This window comes from Aptenodytes patagonicus, chromosome 1 (assembly GCF_965638725.1).
Source record: "Aptenodytes patagonicus chromosome 1, bAptPat1.pri.cur, whole genome shotgun sequence".
NCBI classification, from domain to species: Eukaryota; Metazoa; Chordata; class Aves; order Sphenisciformes; family Spheniscidae; genus Aptenodytes; species Aptenodytes patagonicus.
In genome coordinates this window covers 166,383,657-166,404,181 of record NC_134949.1, presented here as the reverse complement: position 1 = coordinate 166,404,181, position 20,525 = coordinate 166,383,657, and the positions used below count along the sequence as shown (strand labels likewise).

The following is a 20,525-nucleotide window of genomic DNA, read 5'->3' as shown; positions in this document are numbered from 1 at the left end:
AGGACTTTAGACACTCCTTTTGAAATATAACCTAAGCAGTTTGACAATTCCCTATAATAGCAGACTTATTCTTTCCAACTCTTAAAGAAATTTACTAATCTTAAATTACAGTACTTGTGTAGATATTCTGTAATTCCTCTATCCTGACTGTATTGTCTCTAATTAGTGTTTCAGCTTGACGCTGGAGAGTAGTAATTTTCTCTGGTTCTTTCCCAGGCTTACCCGATTGATCTGTCACTTCTCCCAGATCTCAAGCTTTACTTTCTGTTCAGCTAACAGTTACGCAACTAACATCTCGTTCTTGCTCCCTTCTATGAAGAGCCAAACATAGAAACTCTAATGAAGCTTGTCCAGATTTAACTTCAGAACCAGGAGAATCTCTAGATGTCCCTGTATTGCTTCAGCCTTTTCCTTTTGCATCTCCTAACTGTGAACAGTGGCTAACAGGCTCACTTGCCCTGGTTTTGCTGAACACTCCACAGATGGAAGAACTGTCCTAAATGGTGGATATCTGATCCATAAATGATGCTCCTAAGGTCTTTGTTAGTGTGCATTACAGACACAGCTGCCTGTCAGGATCATCAGGACATATCTACTAAATTATGCAATTTCCTGTGTCTGTTTTAATGTTTCAGCCATCTCTAAAATCAGATCACTGTAGCCTTTTTACTTTAGATACAGACTTCAGAATATACTTGCGTAAAGCTAACTAAACCATCTCTGATACTTTGCACTGCCTGCTGATTTCTCCCCTCCCTCCCTTTGGTGTATCTGTCAGATATCTGCCAGTGTTTTTTGTAAATTATTTTGCAGTAATTGAGAGTTGTATTATTATTTGGCTGTCTTTTTGGGGAACTCTTTGGGAATATACCTTTTCTGCTATATAGTTCTGCCAAAAAGTATAAGTAGCACCTTACAGGAAGTTTATATTTTATTTAATTTTTGTTTTAAGTGTTGCTGCAATACAATATGAGGTTGGAAAGTGAAAAAAGTTGGTGAATCAGCTCCATTGTGTCTCTTGTATGCTACACAAATCTGTTACAGATGTTTCACTCCCTCCAAGTGATTCAGCTAGAATGATTTATTCTTTGCTGTTGGCAATGTACTTTTTGTTGTATCTGCTGCTCTGCCATCCTTCAGAGGCTAGCTGATAAGTATGAGACACGAGATTGGATAATTTGCATAGCAAAAAAAAAGCATATTCTTGCTTTTCACAAGAAAATATAGAAATGGTTGCCCTAGCAGCTACAAGAGAACTTCTGCATGTTGTCATTTGGGGCACTTTTGGATTGGTTTTCAGGCAGCTTACCACTGTTAGAATTGTTGAGGCAGACCAGATGTTGAATATCTGATTCTTTATAGCTGCTCACGCTGCGGTGTGCTTTGTGTTACCTAGTTGTCATCAGCCTAATCAAAGGCAGTCATAGTCCAAAATAGCCAAACAAGAGCTTTGAAATAAGTAGAAAGTTTCTGATCCCTTAGATTGATAGCCTTTGTAACTTCCAAATTGTGTCAAAATCTCCTTATCATGCTACCATCAGAAATGCTGGCTTTCACCAGAAAAGTCTCTTCTGCTTTTCACTGGAAGATTAGAAACGTTCCTCTTCAACTTTATAGGAAGAGAGTCTACAGTCTGTAAATAAAGAATATCTGTTAACATATGGGTGTGTGGTGTGACTAAGCTTCTTACATGTGAATCAATAGGTGACAGCAAAGGGAAAATATCACATATTCTAGAAGTTTGTAGTACCTTGAAATGAGAAGCATCTCTCGTTGGCTTGAGGAGAACTGAGAAAAATGCGATGAGCAGTGTGAAGAGAGCACTTACCCTGAATACAGCTTGTATGTCTATGTCTCAGGTCTGCTCCCAACCTTCTGCCTCCCCCACACATTGTGTGATTTGAATAACAAGTGAGCACTCCCTTCCTCCTCAAAACGTGACCAAGTTTGCTTAGAGTAATCTGATTGAAAAGATCGTTTGTATAGACTGTGGTCAGCACAGTGGAGTTGAGAAATATGGTAATTTGCATAGCAGTGTGTTTTCTCCTCATCTGACAGTTTGAATATTTTTGTCATAACTTTTTAGGGATTAAAAGTTAATTTCGACATGTTTGTAAGGGTTTATTGAAAGCAAACGGCATATCTGTATATTTTTATTTTACAGTTAATTGTAGAGAGAGTATTTATTTTATGTAAATGTTTTCAAGTTCTTTTAAAGTAACTTGATTCTAAGGCATAAGGCGAATGTAAATAAACTTCATACACCCATAAAACATTACCCGGCGTTAAGGTTTTTGTTCATCACTTTCAGTGTTTTCATCGGATTTTACTGACCTCTGGAAAATGTTATATTCCAGAGCTTTGTCTTTGTACAAAACTGGCCGTGCCTGGTGTAAAAGACAGAGGAAGAATTTTTACATGCAACACGTCTCTTTCTGCTTCCCTCTTCATCTGTTTGTCCACTCACGATAGTATAAAAAGCATGGCTGGGAAATGTCTAGAAGTATGTAGAAATCCTATTAGTGTGTTGTGGTTTAACTTCAGTCGGCAACTGAGTGATTGTCTGGAGCTCCACTGCTTATAAACTGCTGGTTCTAACAGTCTCTTAATGGTATCTGTATTCTGTTGCACATCATTAGGCAGCACCTGCTACACGTTTGCTCAGCGAAGGAGAGAGGTGCTGGAAAATACTGCAGCTGCATTATATAAACAGTAGCAGCAAAATATAAATAGCAAAGTGATGAGCTGAGTCTGGATTGCCAGCTAAAACCACAGAGAGGTGGTGACTTCGGTATCCATATCAGACCCATGGGACAGCAAGAAGTGGTTGTGTTGTCTTGGTGTGCGTAACTGCCTGGAGGGTGAATTGTGATAGGTGGGCAGGAGTATGGGAGCAGTGAAAGGGGCTGTCAGGAGTTAGAGGAGTAGATTTCTACGAAGTCTGGATCGCGGGGTTTCAAAGTAAAGTCTCAAGCGACTGTTTCTGCTGTTTGCTGAGACTCTTCATATTTCTTAATACTGGAATCTTGTTTTACTGTGACACTTTGCTTCAGTCATTTTAAATAGGCTAACGAACAGTGTCAGATGGTAAAGACTTTCAATTGCTGCTAACCTGGGCTGAATTTGAACTACTGACCTAAAGGTGAAAGGTCTCTTATCCCATTACCAATCCCCTAAGCCCACCAGAATCCATTCTGCACACAGTTTATACCAGCTGTTCATGGCCATTTTTAGAACCGAAGAAAAGGTGATTTTGCTGCCAAACAACACTTCTTCACACAAGAGGGTCAGCCGACAACAGTTAACCAGATTTTTGCCACATTCTTGCCTCCTAATGCAACTTCCATTATGTAGCTACTGGTTGTCTGCTTTTCAGGCTTCCCAAAAGAACTACAGAAAAGCATTGCTAATTGTTGTTGACAGAAGAGAATGACATTGTTTGTGTAAGTCATTGAATCTGAAAGATGCCATTAACAGTGCTGCCAGGGCATGGAGTGATATCTTGGAGACAACACTACCGCATAACTATCATAGAATGCTATTAAAAAAGTAGAGAAAAAGGAGGCTTCCCTCCATTTTTAATAAGTAGAGAAACAAAAGATCATCCTTCAAAGGGTACATTAGTTTCTTTCCTTTGGTGAATTTGATGTAAAGAAAACCCAAGAATGGCTGCAGTGTGACCAGAGCCACCTTGAACGACGTACTCTGAGGGGGCTTTAATATGTTGAAATTGTGAGCTAAATAAGTTGTTGATACACAGTGTGTGCTGTTTGTTTGAAATGCAGAAAAGACAGATTCAGTATTCATAAGCTATGTAAGTGGTTTCTTATCCATGTCTGTCCAGTACTATAAAGAAACAAATCCTTGCAAAGAAAAATTGACAAAACTGAATCGGTGATTGTTGGAAGATAACTTCCTATGAGGAAGTAGATTTAAATATTTTTCAAAGTTGTTATATGCTGTTACTCAAAAAATTAGTTGGTACCAAATGTCTGTGCATTAGTTTTTATTTCTGCAACATCTTACGTAGGAAACAATAAAAGAAGTCTACCTGAGCATCTTAGTTTATGGTAATTTTTGTAGTTCTGGTTGCACTCCGTTATTCGATCACGTACTAAAAAATCAGAAAATAAGCAGCAACTCATATTATGTACTATGTCTATGGAAAAGGACAACATAGGAGATTGTCTGTTATGTATTCCTGCGTGCTTTCCGTTCATTCTGTACGTTAATCCAAACATTGTCTGTTCTCCAGCAGCCTTTCAGAAATGCTGTTTTTTACTATGTGCCCCCAAACCCCATATACATGGCTGTTGTGAACTGTTTTTCGGAAAGAAGATGTGACCCCAGAGTGCTCCTGCTCATAGTAGTCGGGAAGCTGGCATGCCTGAAGAGCAGAACGTGTGCATCTCTGTTGCTGTTCAGTTCTTCGAAATAGAAACCAGGCTTACTGAAATAAAGGGGGCTGAGGAGCATCTGTAAGTTGATGGGTTTGGGTCAATTGATACTAGATTTGGCTGTCTCAGAAAAGCCCATGGGATTCCAGGTGAATCATGTTTCCTGGAAACTGAGGTGTATGTTGAAAGTTAGTTTTGAGATTATTTATCTGAATGTAAAGGAGTATATGACACCAACTAGGGACTTACAGTAGTAGGGGTGACATAGGCTGTAGTTTTAAGTTTACTGAAATTTAGATTTTCTTGGCCTCTGTGGTCTGCTTGAATGCTCCAGCTGGTGTGTGAATAATTTGATGCCTTATGTACACAGGGGCAAGAGAGCAATCTGTGGGAGTATCCAGAAGTGTTTGCTATTAGATCTGCGTACCTTGATGGTCTTGAGAAAAATGTGTCCTGAAATTATTCCCCTGAATGTAAGGGGAGCAGTCATCGCTAATTTAACTTTTAGCTCCAACTGTTCATAAAAATTGCATGACTGTTTTTGTAGCTGTGGATGAACCGTAGTATAGTAAAGCTTTAAGACCGTTGGCAGTCGCGGAACAGGACAAGAATTAGCAGCCTCTCCATACTGTTTTGGGATGGATGCTAACTGGACTGCGATGTTGGCAGGTTCCTCTAGCTCTTTTGTACCTGCTTCACCATCTATATACCGGGTCTTAGTTGTTATTTTCTTACAGGCTTTGCCACCAGTGTCACTTGTATAAATTGAAAGAGGTTAAGGAAGCAAAAACACTTGTAATGCTGACAGGGAAGCTGACTGCTGTGAGGTGTCTGAAGAGCAGATCAGTATGAAGGGGAAGCACTTTCCCTTTACCCTGCATGAATGTTGCTGGCCATAACAGCTGTGGCTTTGTGGACTTGAAAGCAGGAACATAAGTGGCATTTTTCAGAGAAAGAGGTGTGTGTGTATCACAGAAAGTGGGGAGTAAGACTTTTTAAAGGAGGTATGCATTGTATTTAAGTGCATTGAAATGGTGATTTGTTATAAATTGTTTATGACCAGACTTGGTGTAAGTAAAGGAACTGGTAGTAAAGGTGATACTTTCAGCAGCTAACTAATTGAGAGTTATCGCTGATCAATTTTTCTGCTTGTCCTGTTGTGAACAAGGTACAGCTGCCTTGATATAGTTATGATCTGTAGATTGTTTCCCGCAGACATGTCTGGTTTTGCCTTTTGTGTTAAGGACAGAGATAATGTGTGAATTTACCCACTATCGTATAACCATACCACCATTGGCTCTTACCTTATTGACTGGGGCTTCACTGGCAAGATCTTGGATCAGCTGACTACAAAATCTGAGTATGGCCCAAAGCTAGAAGAGTTGATCAATTGAGTGTGATTCAGCTCCGTTTGTGAGATACTTGCATTCATTTCTTAAAAAATTTAGACCTTGACTTTACTTGCCATTTTATGGATGCTAGGGCTGTTGATGGAGAAGAGGTATAGCATAAAATTAATAGAAGAAAATACAACAGGCAGGCAAAATAAGAGTGACACCTGAAGTAGAAGGCTGAAAAGTAAAAGAGGAAGACGTTTGAAGCCTAGCTTTTAATAGCGATTTAAAAATAGACACAACAGTTACCTTAGTCAAATAGCTGTGACAGTTATTCTAGAGCTTTCATAAGTAGGGAATGATGATGCCTGTGTCGTCTTTTTTTGGGAGCGAGGGACAAGAGGGGTCTAATTTCTTCACTTCTACCCCCATCCTTCCTTGCTTTGTAAAAGATTAGAGCTTTAATTTCAGATCCTGCATGTATCTCTCTGAGTGGATTCTTGCACCTCCAGAACCTCATTGCAGGGTGCTTGCTCAACCAGGATATGGCATTACTGCTTTGTTAATGTCCTTTTGTACTGTATGCTGAAGCATGTTCTGTATAATACTAAAAATACTGACCCCTTCCTGCACCTCCCCTTGCCGAAAGAAAACTGCAAATGCTAAAGCAAGTGCAGTTTGAGCTGTGCACCTCACTGAAAGGTTAAAGTTACAAATAAGTCAACTAGGATTTCAAGGTTAAAATTCTTTTCTACACCATTTTGGTGATCTGATGGTTTTAATGTATACTAAAATGCATTTAAAATACATTTGGCACCCCAAAATTAGTGATATGATTGGTACGGTCTACATCATGCCTAAACAGCACTAGTTGAAGCACAGTCCTAAAAGAAAGCAGAACAACTTCTCCCCATCCCCCCAAAAAACCTAAAAAAATTTTCCTTGTCGTGTTTTCTGAATGCTGTTTTGTGTGCAGACACAAAGGGAGTATTTTGAAGAAACAGAAGAAAATATTGACCAAGTCAAAGATCTGTATTGAAGAATGGATTAAATAAATGTTTGTGAGTTGTAAGAACCAAACAACAAAAATATTTTTCTTTCCAGAAACATTCCATCCTGTTTTGATCATCAACAATAAAGCAGAAAACAACAATGAAGCTATTGAATCTGGAATGCCAATTGCAATCCAAGAAAAATTACAGTATAACTAAATAATGCAAATGTCTTTGGGAACAAAAAAAAAGAAATATTGTATTTTAATTATCTGGAACTTTAGAATTCCAAATGTGTTCTAAACTCAAAGGTAATTTTTAAAACTTAAATTCCAAAATAAGAGAATAAGTTCTGTTGTCCAAATATGAATGTGTGATAAGTAACTTTCTATTAAAACTTAGGGAGTTTTAATAGAAACTTCAAGTCTTAATAGAAATTGAATTGTTTCAATTTAGCACTGCAGGATAGACACTGAGATGTTTCAAAGATTCTCCAAATACTGTTATTAAGCTTGACATGCTGGAGAATATCATGTGTTAGGTAGAATCAAAATTGAATCCCAAGGGTACATCCTTAAACTGTATAATCGGATTCCCATTTCAATGTCACTTTTATCCTTCAAAGAATAGGTGCTTGTTTCAGTGATGATTTGTCATTAAAATTATGTCAAAACGTCTTAAAATGTTGTTGAAACTCTAAACAAACTCACAGCACACACAGGGCTAATTATGGATGCCATCTGTTTATTTTTACAAAGCTTTTTTCTTAAAGACCAAAGCATCTTCTTGTTCTGATAAGCCACAAGATTATTATAATGACTAAATGTTTTCCTTAATACTAGTGTAGTTGAAGGAAGAAAGACAAGTGGTTTGGTTGCTGACCTTTTCCTGTGTCACAAAATGTATGTAGTATGACAACTCATGGTAGAGAAACCATTGTGAAGTGCATTTTCTTAAGGTATTTTGGCCCTTGGAACACAAACATTTTATAATAAAAATGGCAGTTCTGTCATAATTTCTATATGGAAAGTCTTAACAGCTCTCTCTGTGAAGAACATGCTTTTAGCGTGCCTATCTTTTACTTCATCTATATGGTGCGCCCTCCTGTCTTTGGGTGCTTTTTTTACTGTACTATGTCTAGTTAAAGGTTTTTCAAAGTTAATAAATATGTCCATTTATATTCCCATTTCAAGGAAAGAAGTGTGTATGTGCATATGCGCGCACATGTGTGCATGCTTGTACGCACATGCCGGGGTTAGTGTGAACGACGGGTATTCCCATGGCAGCATCATCCAAAGCCGTTAGCAGCAATTTGCTGAGAGCGCAGAGTGACTCTGCTGGTCCAGCCCAGCTATTGTGCATGCTAAGCACTAAACAGATAAGTCTGGAGGGGGGGAAAAAAATTGAAGGATCCATCTGCTCATTTCTGCTACACTGCGCTGATGCAAGATTACGCTAATCTGGTTGCTTGTCAGGACAGGTTAGTGAAAGCAGGCGAATGGGTGAGATTTAGGGTAGGCTAGTTCTATGGAAAATTGTAAGCGGCTCCCTTATGTGCCATGTTAAGTGTAGCAGAACGGGTTGATTATCAGCTACTTTGAGATTTTCAGTTAAAATATATTTATGGCTACAGTGCGAGTCTTTTCAAAACAAAATCGAATGGGAAAAGCTTCTGAACAAAGAAAAATTAACTCATCATCACTAGGTGCATTTGAATTTGTAAAATACATGGGGGGGGGGGGAACCAAACCCTGCAAAACCCCAAACCCTCCTAGGTGTTCTGTGTAGTTTTCCTTTTATATGCTGCTCCTAGTTATTGTAATCTGCTAATTATTCTATTTTGGGGGTTTCCCTGCAAAGAAGGTGGTTGCTGGAGTTTGTCAAGTAGAAATGTTTTTGGGAAAAAGACAAAGATGGGAACATATTCTTTGTCTGTTCTTTGGCTGGTCTAATTTCTTGTTTATCTGTGTTTGCTTACAGAGAGTGGTGGGTTTTGGTTTTTTTTTTTGGTTGGTTGTTTTTGTTGCCTACTGACTGACAGTTCTTGACCTTGCAGGTTGAACATCCCGTCACAGAATGCATTACCGGCCTGGACTTAGTCCAAGAAATGATCCGTGTTGCTAAGGGTTACCCTCTCAGGCACAAACAGGCTGATATTCCCATCAACGGCTGGGCAGTTGAATGTCGAGTTTATGCTGAGGTAAATGAGTGGTAATGGGGAGGAGGGTAGGTGGTTGAATTCTGGGGTAATAATACCCAGGTGTGGATAGATGCCAAGGTGAAGTCAAGGAATATCATATGAAAGTCACGATTTAGAGTATGTAACACAAATGGTGAATGAGCTTTTGTAGAATTGTAGAATTTTTATTTTTTAATTCAAAATACAGTATGTATTTCAACCTACCTTTTTTCTGCAAATCAAAATTGGAAGTGGTAAAAGAGATAACTAAGGCTTATTTCTAAGGACATTTGCTATACGTTCTGTTCACATTTAATGATGCGGTGCTGGAGTTACTTGCTACAGTTAACTAGTGTTTCCAGGTTTCTTAACTTGTGTACTTGAAACTTGTTGTCTTAAAAAGACAGCTGAAATTCAATGGCTTACAGAATTTTTGTTGTTGTACTAAAATACTTTAATAGGTTGCTGAAAAAGCAAGTTATATATTTTCTGAAACTACAGTTTCTAGGACAAACTTTCAAAGTATGCTCCAAGACAATAACTTTATAATTACGGTAGGACTCTCTATCTCATCTTAAAAAAGTTTACTAAAATATAAAACCCATTTTCAAGCATGTTTAGGACATTTCAAGGTAATGTCTTTTTGTTGTAATTTTTGATACATGAAAATCAAGATTTGTTAGTTAAAAAAAGATGCTTAGCTTCCTTCACTTTGAGGAACATTTTAGGTAACTGTGCTTTTCAAAAATAGTTCAGCACCTTGAGATGTTTCTTTCCCTCGCTTAACTATTGTGGCTTTTGTGACTCAGGGCGTCTTCCTTTGTTGTTTTTTTCTTTCTCTTCGTGACATGCACATAATCTTCTACGTGCTCTACTGATTACAAGTTATATGAACTATTTTGAAAAAGAATAAATATTTGCCCTGTGATTGGCATGGAAGCTATTCTGAGTATGAGTAGGCTTCACCCTGGAGTAACTGATGCTTGGGCGCTTTTTTTTTTTGTTCAGCTTAGATTCCCTCACATTTATAAGTAAGTAATGGATCCAACTACTTTGCCATGAGTTTGGTTATTCTGTAGGCCATATATTTATTTGCTGTCCTATTAAGTTTATATTGGTATTGCATTATGTAGGAGATTTCCAAAAGAATAAAGGTCAGATTGATTTCTTAAGATAACTAAATTTCTAACCGCCCTTTTTATCTCTGATATTTTTTTCCTTATGCTTTCTTCTCAACTCCACCCTTCTGAATACTTTCCCATCCTTCTTCCAAAACACAATGTAGCAAATGAAAATGTCATCTTTGTATGTTTTGGTGGTGTACTGTAGCTATGTGCAGAGCACTTCTTTCCTGCTTTTTGACTGCGATGCAAGAGAATTTATATGCTTCCCGTATTTTATTTGGAGTCACAGGGGTAGGTGGATGAAGAAATGTATGTACTTCAACACAAGTAATTCTGGGGAAGAAAACGAAGTTATTCCAGCAGAGTGGTTTCTGTTAGACTTCAAGCTTTTTAATGTTACCTTCTCCGCATCTGGAAAAGCTTAATGCTTTCTCTTGTTGAATTTTATTTCAGGACCCCTACAAATCTTTTGGCCTGCCATCCATTGGTAAACTGTCTCAGTATCAGGAACCATTGCACGTGCCAAGTGTAAGTAACTTGGTTCTGGTTTTCATAGGTGCTGAGTGTTTCTTTTATAGGCAGAGACTATAAGTACTCAGCAGCTTTGTAAATCGGGCCTTTTTCCCAGCTTTTTGCCGGGGGAGGGGGGGGGATGACGACGGACAGACAGGACATGGCAATACTTATTTGTGCAACCTGAAAAACTGCTTAAAAATGTACAGTTCCAAACTGGGTTTAAAATGTTCAAATTGGGTATAGCAGGAAACCATTATATGCTGAAATATTTTGTTACGGTCTATAACTTCCAGTTTAAGTTTTTCAAACACAGCTTTAGTAAAAATACCGTGGTGATTAGAAAGGACAGTGAAACGTTGAGTCAGCTTTTTAAGCACAGAGAACTGGGGACACTGGTGAGAAACTGCCAGTGCTTTCTGTTTAGCTTTGTAGACTTTAAAGAGGAAATTTGTTACAGCAATTATTACACATTTCAGGATACAGTCTAACTACATGGAACGGCTGTTTAACAGTGTTTTCTGCTACATGTAAAGAACAAGGACACTGCCTTTCTGTAAAATCAAGGTAGTCTAAGTCATAAGTGCACATATACATGACGCTATGTCAGTTAGTGGAATGCAAGGCTGTACCATCTGTGAATACAATTATTCAGTCTGATTGCTTGCATGGAAAATAGTGAAAGATTACAGGAGGAATCTTAAACGTGGAGACGTTATTGGATATATGATTTATTTCGCTTCTTAAATTGTTTTTGCCCATGTACTTTCTGAAGGGACCTGACCCTTTCTGGTCTTTAAGGCTTCATGCTGTGTTCAAAGCCTGAAAGCGGAAAAAAATTGTGAAGATCTAAAAGGCATTATGTGATCTTAAAGAGGAGATGAGGGAAAAAGGTATCATTGGATGTATCTAAACTTTTTTTTTAATGAAACAAAGAGTGTATTTAATAAGAATTTATAATGAATACTCCAGTGGTTGTTAGAAGTTTTCACCATGTTGTAATAGCTAACAGGATGTCAAACATTTTGCCCTTGCAAGTTTTTGCAATTTGCAATTTTCCAAACGTGAGACCTGTTGAAAGTACAAGTGATAATGGACAAACTATACCCCCTACAGTCTTTGTCCCACCAAATCTTTCTTCAATTAATGCTGCAGCAGGAGTTTTATGTAATAACATTTGCGCTTGTGAGCCATCCATACAAAGAAAAAACAATTAAAATGCCTTAAATGTTCTGCTTACTGCTGTTACTTGCTTGTGTGAATGTTGCATGTCAGCTAAATGGACCACGGAATAGATAAAGTGATTGGGTGCAGGAGAGTGCACACTAAGCTTTGTCTATCATTATTGCTGGGAGCAATCAAATTCATGCCAGCAGGACAGTAGATGCGTTGACAGCTGTAATTATGTATCTCCATGGTGATCACTTTTGGCCTGTCATGGAGGCCCATGAGTCCCCTCCCTTGCAAGCATTTAATCAGATTGGGCTGTCACTTGTCAGGTAGACGGGGTGGGCTGGGAGTTGTGCTTAGGCGGAGAGGTGAATTGAAAATGAAGGGTGGGAGATGCCTGATCGCTTCACGTGGTCCATCGTGGTACTGAAGAAAGAAATTTTAATTACGCTGGAGGCTTCGGAGCAATGGTTTGAGGAGCTCATACGGAGTGTCTAGGCTGTTCTCTTTCTGTTTACTTCTATTGTCATATTAAAAATAGAACAGCTATTTTTATGTAGGCACTCATGGTTTGATGTCTTAATACATATTTTCTGCCACTGTGAAACTAATTTCTCTCCTGAGAATGTCATGCCACTAAAAACAAAATTAATATGACTAAAAAAGTTCAGCGTTACAGGCCCATTGTGCCGCAGTGTTTGTTTTCTGCATTTTAGATTTTAGAATTGTCAACAAGTTGGCTTAAAAAAAAAAATTAGCGGAGACTTGTAGTGTGTCACAGTGAGGTCGGCTTCTGAGTAGTGTGTTGCCAAATGCATTTTCAATTCACTTCTTCTGTGTCTCAAGTTAGCTCTGATTGTCTGCCTGTGCGTCAGCTGCTCAAGCTGGTGGAACTGGTGCTCGTGGCTGTGTGAGGGTTTTTTCTTAGCCATAGATAGGACTATAATGGCTATTTTTGTCATGTAGTCCGTAACTTTCTTAGAACATGGTACTCGTAAATACCAAATATTTTTCATCTTTTATAATGAAGCTTAAGATAGGTAACCACAAAAGCCCGTGTTATGATAGTGAGCATTCATGTTCAGTGCTCTTGCACAACATAGCAAACGTACTGCCATACCTGAAGAGCTCCAGCATTGCTCTTTGCCAGTATGATGGGCAGTCTGGTCTTTTTAGTGACTCTTATCAGAAAGAGAAAACTCAGACTCCGATATGGCAAAGAATTGAGAAATACTAGAACCTGTATGTGTTGGTAAGTGGAATTTGATGCACCAATAGTTCATTGCAGGACTGGGACATAGATTGTGGCTCTTTTTTCCCCTCTTAAGCTTTTTTTTAATCTTTCAGCTTACTGTTGTCCTAGTGTAATAACACATAATGGTAGTACAACAGCAATAAAAGTGTTGGGGGCTGTAATACCAACGAGCTGTAGGGTACAGTAGAATCTTGAACCATAGCCTTTGGTATTTTAAATACTGAGTAAAAGAAAGGAAATATGTTAAGCAGAAGTAAATGCTGGAGGTCTAATAAGTATTGCTATTATTTATCAAGTTAAGCACATTATAGCTTGTATCTGTTGAATTAGGGTTTCTTTTTCATCCAATATTCATTAAGTTCTGTCACACCATATAGTTTATAAAATCACCTACTGTTACCAGGCTCTGAAAATGTAAGCACCACAGAGTGACTTGAAGATGGTAAATGTATTTCTTTTCTGCTGTAATTTTTTTTAGTCATCTTGAGTGTATTTTACGAAAATTAAACTTCTACAGAAGACTCTGTGTGTGTTTTTTTTTTTTTAAAGAAATTATGCTGTAGTTTTAAAAGAATTTTCAATTCTCACGGTAATTCTTTGTTTTTCAGGATATTGTACTTAGGAAAAAGTGTAAATTGTGTAGTGGTATGTATGTACGTTGTGTATCAACAGAAACACAGAGCAGGCGGAGCATGTGGTCAGTAGCCTCAGAAGCCTTACATTAACTTCAAGGTCTGAGTAACCTGCTTACTCTGGGTCCAAATTATGCACCTTTCATATTTTTTTTTCTTTGTCAAAATATAAAATACATGTATAAATGCTTACATGCACATGTATGCATATGTAAATCACCCTGAACACTTGTATGTAATCACTTTATAGGTACTACTTTGGAGACAAAAGTCACAGTATAATTCAAGTATGTGTGGATTATGTATGTCATACCTTCATGTCTTATATATGTATTTATTGTATGCTACAAAATATATGGGCAAGGGATTTATCTTGAACTGAGTAGGTAAATTAATTTTTTCTGATTTGAATGTGAGAATGTATGCATTGACTATATATAGGCAGACATCCTGGAGGGAAGGATGGTTTAGCAGTTACAAGAAGGGGAGCTGGGAAATACGCTGCATGTTTCTTCTGTAATCATGACATGTCTGAAGTACCTTCTCATCAGTAGCTAATGTTAAACATATCCTGATATGGGTAGTGGGGGGCCTAGTTAAGCATAGATAAAGCACATTCAGTAAGATGTGATAAAAATGCTACAGAAATGCTACTGCCTTTACATATGAATAAATATGCTATACACATAAACATAATGTATAAAAGACCCTATATAAATATATAAGTATAAATATATAAATACAAATATATGAATAAGTATATGCTTTTTTTTAAATAAAAAGAACATAATGTCATAAAAACTGGTCAGACAGTGTTTCTTACTGAAGAAAGTCAGTACACCTGCTAGGGTATCTTTTTATGTCATTTAGATAATAAAGTCATCATCATGCCCTCATGTGGATTCTGTAGACAAGAGGTTCTACATGTGGTCCCTTGATAATTGCCTAAATTAAAATATTAAAGGCCTAACAGCCGTTGTGTTGACCTTTTTCTGCCTTGCTGCAGACAGATGAGCTGCTGTTTATTACAAAGGTTCCTTCCCACAGGTGAAGATTTAAGTGAGATTCCAGGACCCTCTTTCCCACCCCCTTTACAATGCCATATATCGGAGCCCTGCTGCTTCAACAGCTTTGATTAGAGCCCTCCATCCTTATGATCCCCAGAATGCATTTATCACTCTCGAGTTATTTTGATTAGTTTTTAAAAAATATTTCAGATTCCAACACTCAAAAGCAGCAATTTTAATAAATATTTATTCCCCAGAAATTGCTCATTTGAAAAGTTTTATATGGCTAACCCCATTGCTACAGTGATGAAATCAAACTGAGAGATGAAAACAAGAATCAGCAATATACTAACTAACTTGTTGGCTGGTTAACAGCAATCAGCCTCTTCAAAAGAAATTTTTGAACTTGTGTTATTTTTTTCCGTGAATATTGCAGAATCAGAGCTTTAATTGGGGCTGTGTCCTTACAAAGCAAAGCCATGGAAAAAGCTGTGTAAACATTAAAGCCTCAGGGGAACAGCAGCAACAGAAAAAAAATGTTTTACAGTTGAGAGGGTGAGGCAAAGAAGGAAAGTGTTACAGACATGAAAACCACAGGATCAGTATTCCTATGGAGCTGATAAGCAGAGCTCCAAAGTTTCTGCTGAACGCTCCCTACTTGTATGCCTACTGGAGCCCTCGGAAGGGCTGTAGCGGAACATGGGGGACGTGATTACATATAGATGCAGAAAGGATGTGATTGTAAGGGGCATCCTTCGTGCCAGGTGTCAGTCAGAAGAATAATTACAACTGTATTTTATTACAGGGATTAAATTGGAATTAGATACGTTCAGAGTTGAAATTTAGAGTGTGTAACGCAACCAAAGTTGTTAGATCAAATTTAATGCACTTACTGTGCATTCTAGGAGAACAAAAGAGAATTTTGACTATCAACTGAAGATTGCAGTCACGTTTTCTTTTAAAAGAGAGAATAACTTGCAAGTATTTTTCCTGGTGGAGGACAAAGCTCCCGTTTCCCCCTTCCAGCTTCTCTGAAAACAAATAATTATTCTAGTTCTTCAAGGGGAAAAAAATGTATGTGATAAGCTTCATGGGTGTTGTGTTTTAAGCCTGCCAGGTAGATTTGATCTCATGTTGAAATATTTTTTTTTCCAATATATAATTATTTTTGCTTCTTATTTTTTGAAGGTACGTGTTGACAGTGGCATACAACAAGGAAGCGATATTAGCATTTATTATGATCCTATGATCTCAAAAGTGAGTTGATTATTTTTCAATATTCTAAAGGTATGAAACACTCATTTTATACACAGATCTTTTAAAGGAGAGAGAGTATATTAAAGAATTGGTAAATCAGTATTTTAAAGGTGCTAGGCATGACATGCCTCAAGGGAATATGAAAGAGGTGAAGGAAGATGTGGAGTAGAAGAAATTTAGTGTCATTTCTGAACAAAATTTTTTAATCTTTTGACACCGTAATTATTTGTCTTGCAGTTTCTGATTATTAAAAGAATTCAGATTTAAACAGAAGCCATTACTTTCAAACTTAGGCGTTGCCAATCTACCTTTTTTAATGTAACCTAGCCAGAAGGAAAATGTCAATAAGGCTGGCTTCCAAAAAGAAGCAGTGAAAGAAATGGTTGATAATATTAGTTCTTATTCATCAGGAACATATTGGTAAAAATGAAAATACGACATTATAGTCAGAGTTCAGTTGTCAAAAAAATTCACACTTTAATCTTAGGAGTTGGTTGGGCATTAGAAGTCAGAAGAGTCAGCTAGATATTGAACCTCTGCTCTAATTTTCTGTGCACCTAAAGAAGAAGAGCGAGCTTGTTTAGATGTTTTAAGTTTTATGAAGGAAAAGTGATTGGCCACCTTTCATTGAATGGCTTAAGAGATCTTAGTTTTCTCTTGATGTTTTAGAGAGTCTCTGAAACACAGATATAGTAACGTGTGAGAAAAGTTTTTGTGACTGCAGAAGTTCTACAAACCATTTTCATTTTAAATGCTATTCAGAATCTAGAGACAAACATGATCTTATTTCTAGGTAACTTAAATACTTTTTTTTTTTAGCTGATTACCTATGGCTCTAATAGAGTTGAAGCACTGAAAAGAATGGAAGAGGCTTTGGACAATTACGTAATTCGAGGTAACTACAGAAATTTGGGTTCCTAGTGTGATAGGCTGCCATCTATTTCAAGAAAACAGCTTGAAAATGTAGTAATTAGCAAATTGAGTAAAGTTCCTGCTTCTTAAGTGCAAATTAAACCAGGAAAAGCTTGTGTTAATTAAGCTGAGAAGATACATCAAATCTAAAGAGACTTCATTTTTTTTCTCCATGGTTTTTGCTTGAATATTATGAGATATTTAAATCATTTCCTTAAACTTGTAAGAGTTTTCACAAAATGGTAACATATAATTCATTTATTATGTTGTGGGGGAAGAAAAAGGCCACTACACTGTAAGAAATCTAAAGTAGTTGCTATTTTATAGCAGTTTAATACATTGATTATGGTCAAGTAATATCACAATGCAGTATTTGATTGTGGGTGTATATATATTTCTTATTTTCAAGGTAATTGTTTAAGTTTGGGCAAATACAGATGTAGGCTGATGATCAGAATGTGTTTCAGCTCTTGCTGACTGACTGCCTAGGAGAAGTAGCTGTTCTTCTAGCCTTTCCAAGCAGCAGGGGTGAATCAACCATGACCACTTTAACTCCTTTTAAGTTTTAGAGAGGGAAGTCATGGTTTGTGTAGGAGAAATCTTCAGATCTTCCTCTGTGTCTTATGGAAAATAGAAAGGAAAAGTCATAGTAGAGGGAAAAAAAAATGGATTTCTTGTCCTTTCTTTTCCTGGGGATGATTAGAGAAAGGAACTGTAATGTGGCAAAAATCTTCATTTTACTCCTTAACTGTGTGGGTGTTTGGGGGAGTTGTTTTTTTCATTATTAGTCAGTATACGTGAAGAACCGGGGTAGGTGGGAAGGAAACTGTTGGAGGATTTGCCGCCTTTGTTCCTTGTTTTGGTTGTTGGGCAGGTTGTTCCATGGTTTGAGATGGGAGAAAGACTTGGAACGCTTACTTAAGTCCTCCTCTGAATGACTGGGAGGAAGAGCAGGAGAGACCTCATACAGCAGACAATCATATGAGTGTTTCTGTAAAACTTGGTTTGGCTTTAATGCTGTCTGCTAAATACTACAGATGCCATGTCAGACTAGAAAGATTTATCTATCTAGGGGAAAATGAGCATCTCTCTACCACAGTGTAGCTAGATAGGTGGTAGGATTAGCCATTGTAAATGAACTGCATAACTCTAAAGTGGATTTATACTGGTGCAACTTGAGCCATTAGATTATTGCAGTACAATGTGCTGATGTAAACCCATGCTGAGTAAATTTATACGAGAGAGAAATTTATACCACTATAGCTAGACTGATGTGAGGTGTGGGGTTTTTTTTGTTTTTGTTTTTGTTTTTAATGCAGAAAGGCTCTGGATTCAAACTGGATTCAAAAAGTTTGAACCAATAGAAAATTAGGCTGGAAGGATTATAGTTAATGAGAATATTGGAATTGTGTGTGGAGCATGGTCTTTTATTGTGTGCTGTAATATGGGATGGAACCACATTGTTTGTTCTTAGGTGTTTTACACAGGTGTGTATGTACCTAATAGCAGTTCCACAGATATATAAATACCTACAAAGGATATGATGTCTTACGTATGAAAATTACTAACTTGCATTCTTGATTTTTTTACAGTCTTTTATTAGTATGCATGTATGCATTTAAGTGTTCATACCTGATACCTCTCTAGTATTTCTACCTGTGAAAAAGCTCTTCATCTATTAAAAACATTGAAAGAGGTAATAAATGAACTATGGGGGGGAATGCATTTTTTTTTAAAGTATTACAAAGGACAAATTTTATTTTACCACAGGTTTCAAAAGTAGATGAATTTCCAGAACTCTTTTTTTAGTTGTGGTGAGCAGTGGTTTCCATTTGAAAACCCACAGGACTTTTGTGTAGTTTTACACAGCTGGTAGTTTCTTCTGAGGGTTTATTTAAAATGTAACATTCATGGATTTTAAAGTATTTCTTCTCTTGCCTAGTGTGAATGATACTTGATAGGGCAGTTTGTAGAAACTGTCCTATCTGTAATGTTCTGAACTGCATTGACATGTACAGAACTCCTCCTTGTTCAGAGGAGTTGTCTCTAATAAGTTCAAGTAAGCCTAACAGGTGATGCAGAAGTAGTAATATTTTGGTATTTAAATGGACAAAAATAATTAAACATCAGAAAAGTAAAAGCAATTTCATGCATTTTTTTTCTAAAATGACTGTGTATATTTTTGCTTTAAAATGTTAGGTGCTATGTAAAACAATATTAAACTACCTTGATCTTATGTGAAAGTGCCTCACATGAAGTCTTCTCCACAACTGAGTTGTTACTAGTAGTAAAAGATACAGCATAGTTTTTTACCTAGCTTTGAAGTTACTTGGTTTTATATTTGAATAGTGAGCCTGTACATAACTATTTAGAGATCGCCATAGTCTTCCTGAATAGTGTGCTCCATATTCCTATTTCTGAAACACTCCCCCCTCAGTTTCCTTGGAAGCAGCTTTTATGTTTGCTTTGTGTTTAGAGACGGTGTATTTTTCCCTGTAAGTAACAAGTCTCTTCTGAGTTACAAAGCATTTTAGCTAAGCATTACCAGCAGAAGTCAGTGTGAATTGTACTGATAATATATACTGTGAGAATTTAGATTCTCAAGAGTTGCAACATTTCTGTAAGCAAAAACGCTCGTTTACTCACATAGGGTGGGAATGGGATGGGGTGACTGGGTAACAGGTCAAGGACCATCTAATGGGTAGCTTAGGGACTGCTAATGGAAGATGGAGTCTTTCCCATCACTTCTGTGTCACCAGTTCAAAGCAGGCAAAAGTTGGTAAGGACTTTTAGTCACTAATATTTTGATGGTTGCTTGCTGACCTGCATGAAATCAGTGGTCTTTATCCAGCTCCTAGAAGACAAATGTCCTCTTGGAACAAATGTCATTCATGGCAGTCCCAGCAGAGAACCCAGAGACTGAAGCAGCACAGTGACCCTCCAGGAGGTGACTCATCCAGGCTGGGTTGAGGCATGCTGACAGGGTGAAGTGCAAGGACTTACTCTGCTGTTCCTTGTCTACTGGCTGTATGAGCAGACATTCAATTTCTACTGCTGTGGCTTTAGGATATCCAAGAGTTACCCATTCCCTTTTAGCTCCGTTCCACTTACAGAGAGCAAGACTGCGGTCTTTATTGACTTGTTTTCTAGGACCGGATAGTACCTGACCTCGAATCCATGGTTCAGCAGTCCCTCCCAGTTAAATCTGCCTGACAACATCACGAAGGAAACAAAATTAACTAAATTTTCTAAAAATGTCATCTAATACTTGCAAAGAAAGCAGACTTACGCAAAATTTGAGTAAATAATACTTTAAGCAACCAAGACTGCATCATATAGTGCTTGTAATAGCAGTGTCTTGATTATAAATGCTGCATAACTCAAATTGTGATGTTTGCACAATGCTATGCTCTGAAAATGCTTATTGCCTTAACATTTTATTACAGGTTGGGCTGGTGACAACTTGCACACATTGAAATAAGAAATTCTACAGTCTGTTCATTGGTACATGCTAACAATGTGACTAACTCAAGATACATTCAATGTGGTCATGAGAATGTAATCTGCATCTTATTTCCTGTGTAATATCTACAGCATTATTAGTGGGAGCAGGTAAAAGTCTAGGATAGCACTTCTTTGAGTGGATTGGATTAAATGATCTCCTAAGGTCCTTTACAGTCTAAATTATTCTGATAGGAACCGAGTCCTCCATTGAGAACTGATCTGAATTCAAGATCTCAGTTGAGACTTCTG

The 20,525-nt window shown here is 37.5% G+C and overlaps 1 protein-coding gene across 4 annotated transcripts in view; it reads left to right on the top strand.

Moving 5' to 3' along the window:
• PCCA (propionyl-CoA carboxylase subunit alpha) overlaps nucleotides 1–20,525 on the top strand; it is a 303,202-nt gene that overhangs the window by 127,560 nt on the left and 155,117 nt on the right. For all 4 annotated transcript variants that reach the window (XR_012997326.1, XM_076361576.1, XM_076361600.1 and 1 more), the window contains 4 exons: nucleotides 8,780–8,923; nucleotides 10,480–10,554; nucleotides 15,792–15,860; nucleotides 16,680–16,755. Coding sequence is in view for 3 of the 4 variants with exons in the window: in XM_076361576.1 (XP_076217691.1) it covers nucleotides 8,780–8,923; nucleotides 10,480–10,554; nucleotides 15,792–15,860; nucleotides 16,680–16,755 (364 nt within the window). In the remaining variant the exon portion in view is untranslated. The remainder of the gene's footprint in view (nucleotides 1–8,779; nucleotides 8,924–10,479; nucleotides 10,555–15,791; nucleotides 15,861–16,679; nucleotides 16,756–20,525) is intronic.